Consider the following 13,880-nt stretch of genomic DNA (forward strand, 5'->3'; position numbering starts at 1 on the left):
GAAAGTCATTTTAGTTATTTTTATTGTTTTAAATATTGCTTCATGGGCTTCCCTGGTGGCACAGTGGTTGAGAGTCTGCCTGCCGATGCAGGGGACACGGGTTCATACCCCGGTCCAGGAAGATCCCATGTGCCGCGGAGCGGCTGGGTCCGTGAGCCATGGCCGCTGAGCCTGCGCGTCCGGAACCTGTGCTCCGCAACGGGAGAGGCCACAACAGTGAGAGGCCCGCGTACCACACAAAAAATATATATATATATAAATATTTCTTCACTTGATTTTTTTCCTGATCGACTTGATGGTCTATTTTCTGTCAAGGGAAAGGTAAAAATATTAGCCAAAAATTATGATTTTTTTAAGTCAACAATAAGTGGATTATGCTTACTGAAATTATTGATTTAAGAACTATTAAATCCTTTTCAATAATGATTTTATAATAGAAACACTAATTCATGTTAGAATTTAGCTTAAAATATGATTTTTGTTTCTTGAAATGTTAACTGGAAACATGTGAATTTTGTAGTTTTTAAATAGCACAGTGGTGGTCTTTGTTACTGTGTTTTGAGCCAGGAGTAATCTTTTCCATCCTTAGGGTCTTATGACAGCAGAGGGGCTCTGGGAGCTTTGATGGCTTGTCTACGAACAGCTAGAGCTCATGGACATCTTCAGTCTGCAACTGATGCCTGGAGGGACCTTGTGTCCAGTGCAAGAATAAAGCAAGGCTTAATTCATCAGCACTGCCAAGTAAGTAAACAAAATAACTGGGAATTCATACATGCGGTAGATCCCTGATTCATTTAACAGTGCGATATAGAAGCCCCTACATTATGCCCAGCACTGTTTTAAGGGCTCCATAAGAAGGATGAATAGAAAGGGAAGAGTATAGACATTGCACTCAGGCTGCTTAAAGTTTAGTTGAGAGAATAAGGAAACCTGCCTAAGACAACTGGAAACTCTTAGAAGACAATGCAGATACAAGTGTACCTTTATGCATAAAGACTGGGGGAGCTTAGAAGAAGAGATTGATCTGAGTATAGATGGTGGTTGAGTAGGAAAGTGATACATGTGATCTGAGGAGGGGAAGCACTGGCGCCTACTCAAAATGGAAGGACACAGTAAACAAGGGCTGAAGAGTGACTAAAGACATCGTTTGGCAGGAGTGGAGTATTTTGTCCATTTTATGGAAGCCTCCAATGCTTGGTTGAAGACTTCAGATTTTATCCAGTTGGTAACTGGGAAGCAGAGCCACTCTGCCTTCAGCCAGGAAGTGGCATAAATGGAAACAGATATGAGTTTCCAGAGTGGGAGCAAAAAGAAACCAGTGAGATGTTCAAGACAGTAATTGGAGAGTGAGATGATGTGGTCCTGGGGCAGAGTGGTCACTGAGAAAAAAGAATGAAGTTGAGCATTACTGTGGAATAAGAATCTCTAAGATTTTTGACTTTAATAAAATACCCAATTTACACATTTAATAAAATAATTTTATAGGAAATAACCACAGGAACTTTGGGATTATGGAACCTTTCTGAAGTACACATGGGTAAACTGAGATTTACCTTCCCTCCCCCCCCGCCCACCTTTGGTAGCTTGTGTAAATAATTAAACCCGTCAAGTGGTTTAGGCTTTGCTTATTTCATTGAAAAATTAACATTTTATTGCTTGGTGTATTTTAGGTACGGATCGATACGTTAGGCTTGCTTTGTGAAAGTAATCGAAGCACAGAAATTGTTTCCACAGAAGAAATGGAGTGCATTCAGTTCTTTATCACATACAATCTTAACAGTCAGTCTCCAGGAGTGCGGCAACAGATTTGTTCTCTTCTTAAAAAGGTAAAATTTCTCCTCAGAAAGTGTAGGAAAGTGGTGAACTTTGCTCTGGAATTATTTTTAAAAAGAGCCCAGATCCGAGGAGAGTGTGGGAATAAGGGTCATGGGATTGGAGTACCACAGCTCTTCATGGCCCTTCTGTGAACGCTTTGTTCTGTGATTCCATAAAGTTCATATTTGGGGTTAAAATCCAGAGTGAAAAGTCCTTTCACTTTGGTGTAATAAGTCAGCCTTGAACTCTTTTTTTGAAAGGAAAAAAAAAAATCTAGCACTGGAGTTTTCAGGGTATAAGGTATTTTAAGAAAACTTTAGTAAGAGGTGGAAGGAGGTCTTTGTATTTTTATTGTTCTTGTAAGTACCTCAAGAAATAGTCATTATTGAATAATTCAGCTTGAATTAATCACCTGATACACTTCTAGGGTGAAGAGTGGGTAGAGAGTAGAAGTGAGTATATCATCTTTAGGTTCATGCTGACCTAAAGGAAATAGAACTGTGGCTTTATGACTGTGGATTCTGATTTGCAGTAATATTTGGTTTTTGGTTTTTAAAATGTAAAGGTTAATTTTCTGTTGAGTTTAAAAACCAGTATTCCCCTTGCCTGACGTTTTAGTCTAAAGAATTTAGAAAGTTCTTCCTTTGCCTTTTAAGCTGATGTTTAAGGTTAATGTGGCTTATATATGCTTCATTTTTCTTCTTCTCAAAGTTGTTTTGTAGGATACAGGAAAGTTCTCAGGTACTTTATAAACTGGAACAAAGTAAATCCAAACATGAACCAGAGAATGAGTTAACCAGACAGCACCCTTCTGTATCTTTACAGCAATATAAGGTAGGTGATAAATTTCTAGATATACAGATTTTTAAGAAACCTAAAACAATTTTGAATAAACATTAAAGAGAAGTAAATACTCTTGGTGAATAGTATTTCTGTGCTTTTTTCCTTCAAGCTGGGTTTTACATATTCCTTCTAGTGCTTTGGAACTTCTCTTAAGGTAGCCTGAGTTGCGGAACCAGAGATGGACTTGAAGTCTGTTATAGAATAACATTCTGGGAAAACTGGACAGCTACATGTAAAAGAATGAAATTAGAACACTCCCTAACACCATACACAAAAATAAACTCAAAATGGATTAAAGACCTAAATGTAAGGCCAGACACTGTAAAACTCTTAGGGGAAAACATAGGCAGAACACTCTGACATAAATCACAGCAAGATCCTTTTTGACCCACCTCCTAGAGAAATGGAAATAAAAACAAAAATAAACAAATGGGACCTAATGAAACTCAAAAGCTTTTGCACAGCAAAGGAAACCATAAACAAGACAAAAAGACAACCCTCAGAATGGGAGAAAATATTTGCAAATGAAGCAACTGACAAAGGATTAATCTCCAAAATTTACAAGCAGCTCATGCAGCTCAATATCAAAAGAACAAACAGCCCAATCCAAAAACGGGCAGACAACCTAAATAGACATTTCTCCAAAGAAGATATACAGACTGCCAACAAACACATGAAAGGATGCTCAACATCACTAATCATTAGAGAAATGCAAATCAAAACTACAATGAGGTATCACCTCACACCAGTCAGAATGGCCATCATCAAAAAATCTACAAACAATAAATGCTGGAGAAGGTGTGGAGAAAAGAGAACCCTTTTGCACTGTTGGTGGGAATGTAAATTGATAACAGCCACTCTGGAGAACAGTATGGAGTTTCCTTTAACAAACTAAAAATAGAACTACCATATGACCCAGCAATCCCACTACTGGGCATATACCCTGAGAAAACCCTAATTCGAAAAGAGTCATGTACCACAATGTTCATTGCAGCTCTATTTACAATAGCCAGGACATGGAAGCAACCTAAGTGTCCATCAACATATGAATGGGTGAAGAAGATGTGGCACATATATACAATGGAATATTACTGAGCCATAAAAAGAAACGAAATTGAGTTATTTGTAATGAGGTATCGGATGGACCTAGAGACTGTCATACAGAATGAAGTAAGTCAGAAAGAGACAAAACAAATACCATATGCTAACACACACATATATATGGAATCTAAAAAAATTTAAAATTGTTCTAAAGAACCTAGGGACTGGACAGGAATAAAGACTCGGACGTAGAGAATGGGCTAGAGGACACAGGGAGGGGGAAGGGTAAGCTGGGACAAAGTGAGTGGCATGGACATATATACACTATCAATTGTAAAATAGATAGCTAGTGGGAAGCATAGCATAGGGAGATCAGCTCGGTGCTTTGTGACCACCTAGAGGGGTGGGATAGGGAGGGTGGGAGGGAGACACAAGAGCAAGGAGATATGGGGATATATGTATATGTATAGCTGATTCACTTTGTTATAGAGCAGAAACTAACACACTATTGTAAAGCAATTATATTCCAATAAAGATGTTAAAAAAAATAGAATAACATTAATGAGCTAACCTCGATGTTTTACAGCTTATATGAGCCAGATGAATTTAGTACTTTAAAAAAAGGTAATTGGCAGCCCTGATTCCTCCACCCCTCCCCGGGGTAGATGACTGCTGCATCTGAGTGTGTTTCCCCTTTCATCTAACATGATTTAACAGTAGCTTGATGTTTGTGACTCCTGGCCCATGGTCCAGTTACAGAGCTTCCTCTCTATCCTGTTTTTTGGAGTGAACTTGAAGAATAGGACTGGATTTCAGGGCACCAGGTTAATGTCATGGATGGATCCCCAGTTATAGCAGCTCCAGTCTGGGCCAGGGCTCAGCTTGACCACCTTCAATTTCTGTCCCATCAGAACAGAATGAGCTTTCACTGGTTTCTTACTCCAAATCTTTCCTCTCAGAAGCAGATGCTTATTTTCTCCTAAGACCCAGATAGAGGACAGAGCTCATCTATTTTATTTCATTTAGGGAAACAAGTATAATAAGTGATATATTGGAACCATGCTATACTTACTACCTACTAAAGGTTAAAAATCATCTAAAGAAGAACATTCCTATACAAAGGCTGAAATCAGCTTCCTCTTCGTAAAATCTCAACAACAAAAGATGAGAAAGTCACAACCTAAACTTGAAGGACATGATCAGTAACAATTCTGCCACTGACTACTTGGCTTACTTACATGAGTCTACTTAGCTATAAGTGGGATGAGTAACCTCTCTGAAATGGTTGGTTTTGAGGATTAAACAAGAAATGTTCTTTGCAAACTCTAGATCACTCTAAAAAGCCTTCCTGGGCATCATTAAAAGTAACTAGAGTATAGAGCATTTACTGTGTGTGTGTAACAGTTACGTTTTAGCCCTTTTTAGATCATTGCTAGATGATCTCAGAAACACCTTGCTTCTTTTTGCAGGGGATAAAATGACATTTGTGAAATCTCAATTAGGTACTTAGAAACACAAAACTGATTTTGTGGTGTGACATTCTGAATTTTCATGTATGCGTGGTTTCTTTGTTTTGCTTGTGAATATATGTTTTTTGAAAACTAGTCCTTTAGAGTCTTGATCTGAGTCAGTCTCATAGTTCTGATATTTTCTCCCACCTGTAGGCTCTTGTGGCTTTTGGAGGTTGCAACTTCGGAACTGTTGTATCATCGTCATTAGAATAGTGGGTGTCGTGTGCGGTGTGTGGTGGACTCAGTGCCAGTCAACAGACTAAGTGCTGGGAGAAGAGAAGGCTATGAGTGGGAAAAGGTGTCTTCTAGTCTAGTGAAGGAGGTTATTTCATACTCTAGTATAATAGAGTACTTAAAAATATGTTAGCTAGAGTACTTTCAAGTATAAAATGCTTTAGATCCGTGTTCTCCTTTAATCTTTAATAATGAAACTGTGAGATGGGCATTATTATCCTCACTTAACAAGTGAGATAAGTGAAGCTTGGAAAAGTTGAATGAGCAAACTATCCAAGGGTCCTCAGCCAGGAAGTGGTAGAGCCTGACTACAATCTATATCTGCTCTGGACAACCAAATCGGAATAGTTTCTTCCCTAGTACCAGCTTGAGGGAAGGCTTGGAGGTAAGACAGTACAGGGAAAATTTGGAGAATGGTGAATTCACTAGTATGAATGACCTATAAGTTACTTGAGGGACAGAGGATTTTTTTTTTTTGGCCATGCCCCACAGTATGTGGGATCTTAGTCCCCCAACCAGGGATCAAACCCATGCCCCTTGCATTGGAAGCACAGAGTCCTTTTTTTTTTTAACTCTTTGTTTTTTAAAAAAATATTTATTTATTTATTTATTTGGCTGTGTCGGGTCTTAGTTGCAGCATGCAGGATCTTTCGTTGCAGTGCGCAGGCTCTTTCTTGCGGCGTGCAGGCTTCTCTCTCATTGTGGTATGTGGGCTCTAGAGTACACGATCTCTCTAGTTGTGGCACGTGGGCTCTAGAGCACTCGGGCTCAGTTGTTGCAGCATGCGAGTTCCACGGCATGTGGGATCTTAGTTCCCCAGTGAGGGATCGAACTCGTGTCCACTGCATTGGAAGACAGATTCTTAACCACTGTACCACCAGGGAAGTCCCCGGACAGAGGAATTGAATAATCGGAAATGAGTTAGAAAATCAATTTGGGGATGGGTAGCAGAGAGTTTTGAATGCTAGGCCATGGTATCTGGAATCCTCACCAAGGACATTAAAAGGGACTAGAGCATATATTGAGCTCTATATGTGTGTGTAGTACAGTGTGTTCAGGACATAAATGTCTAAATTGTGGTTCCTGCCTCCATTGTGGTTACAGTCTGGTTGAGGGAAAGAACAACTATATCTGAAAATACAATTGACAGTGCAGTTAGGATAAGATAAATCCTAAAGGATGAACTTGTTGCCATTTAATGTGAATACTATACTACTCATTTATAATTAACACTAGTTTAACTGGGATATTTTCAATAACTACCCTATTCCTTTGAAACCCAATAGAATTAATAAACTAGTAAACTCTTACTTAGGGCTTGTAAGGGCCTACAGGATAAATCCCCAAGATTGTATGTCCTTAACCAAGGAAATGAATGCAGGAATCGTATCTAAAGATGGTTGGGACTAGGGCTGCTTATATGCTGCTTAGTTACAAATATATGTTGTCAGGGCATAGCAGTGTATGAGAGGCTTGAGAATCGCTTTTCCTTATATGTTTTTCCTTTGGTCTTATGGAGAAATTATTATTATTTTTAATTAGAAGAAGAAGACTTTATCCTGGATAAACTATTTCCCACATTGCTTTTTTTATTGCATTTTACTAAAAGTTTTCATTTCTAATCATTTGTATAAACAGAAAGGTAGAATAGGAGTCTCAGAGAGGCAGATAGAAGACAGTGGAATAGCTAGATCTTTGTCATGAAATATGTCATTATAGCCAGATACCAAGTATTTATCAAATGTATCAAGTAGTATATATTGGATATGTCTTTGGTCATTTTAAAACTTTAAAAAAAAGTATATATACCTTTGATGCCTGAATGCTTCTGTTGAAGAAAATCAATATTCATACAACTTTAACACAAGTCAGGGCAGAATGGATCATGTTTTCACCAGAAAAATGTTTTTTTCTGGTCTGGACTACATTTAGAATTGTACTTTTTGTTGTTGTTGTTTTTTTAACTTAAATCAGGTATAATTGACATAATAGTTTCAGGTGTACAACACAGTGGTTAGACATTTGTATATATTGGGACATGATTACCACATTAAGTCTAGTTAACATTTGTCACCATACAAAGTTAGAAAAAGTTTTTTTTCTTAGCAACTTTCAAATATACAATGTAGTAGTATTAACTATAGTCACTCTACTATACATTACAGCCCATGGCCTATTTATTTTATTTTATATCTGGAAGTTTGTATCTTTTGACTCTATTCACCCATTTTTCCAAGTCCTCCCCCACCCGACCCCTGGCAGCCACCAGTCTGTTCTCTGTATTTATGAGGTTGGTTTTTGTTTTTAATTTTTTAATTCTATATAAAAGAGAGATCATTAAGTCTTTGTCTTTTTCTGTCTGATTTATTTATCTGTTTATCCATCCTTGGACACTTACGTTGTTTCTATATCTTGACTGTTGTAAATAATGCTGCAGTGAACATGGGGGCACACATATCTCTTTAAATTAGTGTTTTCGTTTTCTTCTGTACTTCTTGTTGACTCTACAAAGATAGGGTTCACTGAAGTCATGAGCTCATGGTCAAGGGTGCCAATCTGAATTGTCAAGCAAAGTGAACAACTAATATTGTTTTAAGAAATCTTTTCTCTCTAAATTAGAAAAAATATCACTCTTCAGAGTAATAGTAGTGATACTTTAAAGATAACCTATTGTGAGTTAGCTCAATTATATTTACTGTAATTTTTTTTTTTTAGAATTTCATGTCATCCATTTGCAACAGTCTTTTTGAAGCATTATTTCCTGGCTCTTCCTACCCAACTAGATTTTCAGCTTTAACCATTTTAGGCTCAATAGCTGAAGTTTTTCCTGTGCCAGGAGGTAAGTTTTCAATCATGTTTGGAGAAAGTATTTGTTTTCTTGCAAAACATACTTTTTCAATATTTTGTTTTACTTGAAGTTTCAGGTTTGTTGTCTTTTGTTTAGATTCTTATCGAAGGTGTAAGTCTCATTATATAATTCTTATTTGGAGATAATTCAATTTGCCAGTAAGGGGCATAAGGGAGAGAAACTTTATAGTGATTGTTATTTGCTGACCTGAAACTAGGGTTTTTATGGATTATGCTTACTATGAGATGAGTTGCTGCCCTCATTCCCCTAATTTGTATGTTGCTATTTTAGGATAGTGCCCAATCTGTTCTCTAGGTTTAAAAAATTAAAATAATAATAGTTTCTCTTATGTATAACATTCCTCAGTGAGTCTCTGTGGTTAAAATGTGGTTTCCCTTATATGCTGTCTGTTTCATAAGTCTGAATCTGGTTTTGGAAAGACAATATAAGGATGTCATTTCCAGGCATTCTGGTTTAATCATACCCTTTGTATCTCCTCTGTGGGGTACTCAACAGGATGAATATTTAACTTCTTTCTTTGCGTTGTTTTATTTTCCTTTTTTTTTTTTAATTTATTTATTTATTTTTGGCTGTGTTGTGTTGTGTCTTCATTAATGCACACAGGCTTTCCCTAGTTGCCGCGAGCGGGGGCTATTCTTCACTGCACTGCATGGACCCCTCATTGCAGTGGCCTCTCCCGCTGCGGAGCACAGGCTCCAGATGCACGGGCTTCAGCAATTGTGGCTCGCGGGCTCTAGAGCACAGGCTCAGTAGTTGTGGCGCACAGGGCTCAGCTGCTCCACAGCATGTGGGTTCTTCCCGGACCAGGGCTTGAACCCATGTCCCTTGCATTGGCAGACGGATTCCCAACCACTGCACCACCAGGGAAGCCCTTATTTTCCTTTTTGACAAGAAATGATTCTTTTTATCTCCATACATGAATGTATGTGTATTTTAATGATGATTTCTTGTTTGTGCTCAGTCTTGCTTGACGGTGGACAAACAGGAAAATGTACTGCTCTTTTGGAGGGAATGGCCAAAGGACCAGGAAACTTTATAGTTGGACTTTTTTTTTTAGTTTAAATTTTTAGGCAAAGTATAATTTTTTGGCAGTTATTTGTTGTTAATATAGACTTGCTTCATTTGAAGAAAACTAGTTTTTTCAAGTTTTTGTTTTGAAAAAGTTGAAACTAACAGCAAAGTTTCAAGAATAGTTCAGTGAATAAACAAACAAAGTTTCCAGAATAGTTCAGCCATGAACCCTCTACTTAGATTCGTAAGTTATTTTGCGATATTTGCTTTACCTCACTGTTCCTCTCTCATTAATTTTCTTTCTTTAAAAAATTTATTTTATTTTTGGCTGCGTTGGGTCTTCATTGCTGTGTGCAGGCTTTTCTCTAGTTGCGGAGAGAGGGGGCTACTCTTGGTTGCGGTGTGTGGGCTTCTCATTGCGGTGGCTTCTCTTGTTGTGGAGCATGGGCTCTAGGCGCATGGGCTTCAGTAGTTGTGGCACTCGGGTTCAGTAGTTGTGGCTCGCGGGCCCTAGAGCGCAGACTCAGTAGTTGTGGCGCACGGGCTTAGTTGCTCCGCGGCATGTGGGATCTTCCTGAACCAGGGTTCGAACCCGTGTACCCTGCATTGGCAGGCGGATTCTTAGCCACTGCGCCACCAGGGAAGCCCTCTCATTAATTTTCTAACCATAACACAATGATCAAATTCAGGAATTAATGTTGATACAATGCTGTTATCTAATATACAATCCATATTCAAATTGTACCAGTTGTCCTAATAAGTGGCTTTTTGTAGTAAAAAATTTTTTCCCCACAATCCAGGAACCAGTCTAAGGTCACACATTGCATTTAATTGTTATGCATCTTGAACCTCTTTCAATTTGGAAATTTTCTTATTTCATGACATTAACATTTTGGAAGAATGTATCTCAGTTTGGGTTTGTCTGATTGTTTTCTTATGACTTGATTCATGTTATGCATTTTTGGCAGGAATACTGCCTAGGTGATATAGTTTCTTTCTCAGGGCATGGTAACAGGAGATACATGATGTTAGTTTGTCCCATTATTCTTGATAAATTGGATCACCTGATTAAGTAAGTGTAGTAGGACAAAAAATGACCTCCAGAAGAAACCCGTACCAAATCCTTAGAACTTGTGAAAGTGAACCTTACTTATTTAAACCTTACTTATTGGGCTTCCCTGGTGGTGCAGTGGTTGAGAGTCCGCCTGCCGATGTGGGGGACACGGGTTCGTGCCCCGGTCCGGGAAGATCCCACATGCTGTGGAGTGGCTGGGCCTGTGAGCCATGGCCGCTGAGCCTGCGCATCCGGAGCCTGTGCTCCGCAATGGAAGAGGCCACAACAGTGAGAGGCCCGCATACCACAAAAAAAAAAAAAAAAAACACCTTACTTATTTAGGGGTTTTTTAAGATATGATTAAGTTAAAGATCTTAAAATGAGATAATCTTGGATTATCAGGATGGGCCTTAATGCCACTGCAAGTGGCATTGTAAGAGGGAGGCAGGGGGAAATGTGACAAAAAGAAAAGGAGTCATTGTGACAGTGGTGATAGAGATTGGCATGCTGTGGCTATAAGCCAGGGAATGCTGGCAGCCGCCAGAAGCTGAAAGAGACGAGGAATGAATTCTCCCTTAGAGACTTGAGAGAGAGCATGGCCCTACAGACACCTTGATTTCAGACTTCTGGCTTCCAGAACTGTGAGAAAATAAATTTATGTGGTTTTAAACCACCAAGGTCATGGTAATATGTTACAGCATCCACAGAAAATGAATACAGGAATACCCATCAGTTTAGGGAATTTCAGTGGTACTACAACTGAATTTAGAAAATAAGGTTTTACCTCAGAGTGATTGATTATCCATTTAACAAAAAGTTTTCTGTGCATTCCTATATTTATAGTTAACACCTAGGTGTATGGGAAATATCTAGGCTGAATTATACTGGTAATTTTTCAATTGAGAGAATAGTTTAATATATTTAAATATACTTTAAAAGTGAAAAACCTGTGTCATCTTTCTAATGAATGAGTCATGTATAATTGGGCAGTGACTGATGGCACAGTAATGATGTTAATTAAACAACTGGGAAGTAATGTAAATAGAGCAAACCATACTGTACCCATTAACTGTAAAGGAGGCTAAAGAAGCATGACTGAAAAATACAGGATAGGAAATGTAAACTCATTCTTCATCTTTATCTCAAGAATACTAATGTAGGTTTTTATATTATTTTATAGAAAGACTGTGATTTGGGATTAGTTAAAATGGCTTTTGCCTTTCCTCAAGTATGTCCTAGTTCAAGAAGAATAAGCCACATACATCTTTCTCATTTGGAATAAAATGTCACAATATTCATGGTGAAAAATTGGATTCCACAATTAGATTAAAATGGCTTGTTCAGGGCTTCCCTGCTGGCGCAGTGGTTGAGAGTCCGCCTGCCGATGCAGGGGACGCGGGTTCGTGCCCCGGTCCGGGAAGATCCCACGTGCCGCGGAGCGGCTGGGCCCATGAGCCATGGCCACTGAGCCTGCGTGTCTGGAGCCTGTGCTCTACAACGGGAGAGGCCACAACAGTGAGAGGCCCGCGTACCGCAAAAAAAAAAAAAAAAAAAAAACGGGCTTGTTCAACATATAATTTATTTAGTGCCAAGGATACACAGTATACAAAACAGAGTGCTTCCCATTTTAGAGCTTAGACTTTAGTGAAGATAGACAGACTAAGTAAGTCAACAAGTGATACGTAGAATTTCAGATGGAGATAAGTAGTATGAAAAAATATTTCAAGAAGAAAAGTGCAGGGAAGTATAGAGTGCCTGGGAGTTTGGGAGTAATAGCTCTTTCATACAATCGTGTCAGAGGCGGCTTCCAATTTGAGCAGAGCTCTTAACTAACCAATGGGTCAAAGGGGAAATTAGAAAATACTTTGAGAGGAAAGAAAACAAAAACACAACTTACCAAAACTTATAGGTTGAAGCAAAAGCACTGCTAATAGAGAGATTTATATAACTGTAAATGCCTACATTATGTAAGAAAAAAAGATCTCAAATCAATAACCTAACTTTACACCTCATGGAATTAGAAAAAGAAGAGCATACTTACCCCACAGTTACAGAAAGAAGGAAGTAATAAAGATTAGAATGGAGAGAGTGGAGATAAATGAAATAGAGAATAGAAAAACAATACAGAGAATCAGCAAAACCAGAAGTTGTTTTTTTTTAAGATCAACAAAATTGACAAAGTTTTAGCTATACTAAGAATAAAAAAAAGATGTAAATCACTAAAATCAGAAATAAAATTAGAGACATTTCTACTGACCTTACAGAAATAAAAAAGATTATAAGACAGTACTGTGAACAATTCTATTTTATTTCTAATAAATTAGGTCACCTACATGAAATGGACAAATTCCTAGTAATATACAAATTGCTGACTCAAGAAGTAGAAAATTTGAACAGACCTATAACAAATAAAGAGATGGAGTCAAAAGCCTCTCAAAAGAAAAGCTCTCAGCAAAGAAAAGTCCAAGGGGAGTGGCTTCATTGGTATATTCTGCCAAACATTTAAAGAAGAATTAATGCCGTTCCTTCTCAAACTTCAAAAAAATTGGAGTAAGGAACATTTCCTAACTCATTCTGTGAAGCCAGCATCACTCTGATACCACAAGAAAACTACAGCTCTATCTTATATAAATATAGGTGCAGAAATTCTCAAGAAAATGCTAGAAAACCAAATCCAACAGCATATTAAAAGTATTATATACCATGACTAAGTAAGTGGAATTTATCCCAGGAACGCAAGGGTGTTTCAGCATAAGAAAATATAGTAAATGTAATGCACTACATTAGAACAAAAGAAAAAAAAACATGATAATCTCAATGGAGAAAAAGTATTGACAAAATTCCACACCCTTTTAGACAAATAAACACTTAGCAAACTAGGAATAGAAGAGAACTTCCTCATTATGATAAAGGACACTCATGAAAAGCCCATAGACAACACCATATTCAATGGTGAAAGACCGAAAGTTCCTCCCCTATGATCAGGAGCAAGACACAGATGCTTACTTTCACTGCTGCTATTCACCGTTGTACCAGAAGTTTTAGCCAGAGGAATTAGGTAAGAAAAAGAAATGAAAGGTGTCCGAATTGGAAAAGAAGAGGCAGATTTGAGCAGAGGTGTGATTGGAGTGACAAAAACTTCATTTGCTTGCCCTATGAATTTCACAGGGTTGGACTAACTTGCGAGTTAAGATTAAATGAATTCACATGCTGATTTATATTGAGCAACATTCCTCTAATTAAGCATAGAAATGTTTTCAGGTATTACGAGGGGTTAATTCATTAAATGTTAAAGGTTCTTCACATCCTGCTATGAAATCCATTATTCCCATAGGTTTACTCTTAGCCGTAAGAATTAAATAGATTTGGTGTCTGTCATCATTCTTTAGTGATAGTTTTTCTGTTAATTTCTTTCTTGGTTGAAATTCATCTTTTTTTGAGAAGAGCTTTTGGGAAAATGTAGTTCTTAATTTCTTGCACATTCAAAAATGTTTATATTGCT

The 13,880-nt window shown here is 37.9% G+C and overlaps 1 protein-coding gene across 1 annotated transcript in view; it reads left to right on the forward strand.

Annotated features, from left to right (window-relative positions):
• Nucleotides 1-13,880, forward strand: part of THADA (THADA armadillo repeat containing) — a 312,573-nt gene that overhangs the window by 24,995 nt on the left and 273,698 nt on the right. Inside the window, exons 12-15 of the mRNA XM_060169844.1 lie at nucleotides 590-741; nucleotides 1,671-1,826; nucleotides 2,527-2,649; nucleotides 8,160-8,283. Coding sequence (XP_060025827.1) covers nucleotides 590-741; nucleotides 1,671-1,826; nucleotides 2,527-2,649; nucleotides 8,160-8,283 — 555 coding nt within the window. The remainder of the gene's footprint in view (nucleotides 1-589; nucleotides 742-1,670; nucleotides 1,827-2,526; nucleotides 2,650-8,159; nucleotides 8,284-13,880) is intronic.

Source organism: Lagenorhynchus albirostris, chromosome 13 (assembly GCF_949774975.1).
Source record: "Lagenorhynchus albirostris chromosome 13, mLagAlb1.1, whole genome shotgun sequence".
Classification (NCBI taxonomy): Eukaryota; Metazoa; Chordata; class Mammalia; order Artiodactyla; family Delphinidae; genus Lagenorhynchus; species Lagenorhynchus albirostris.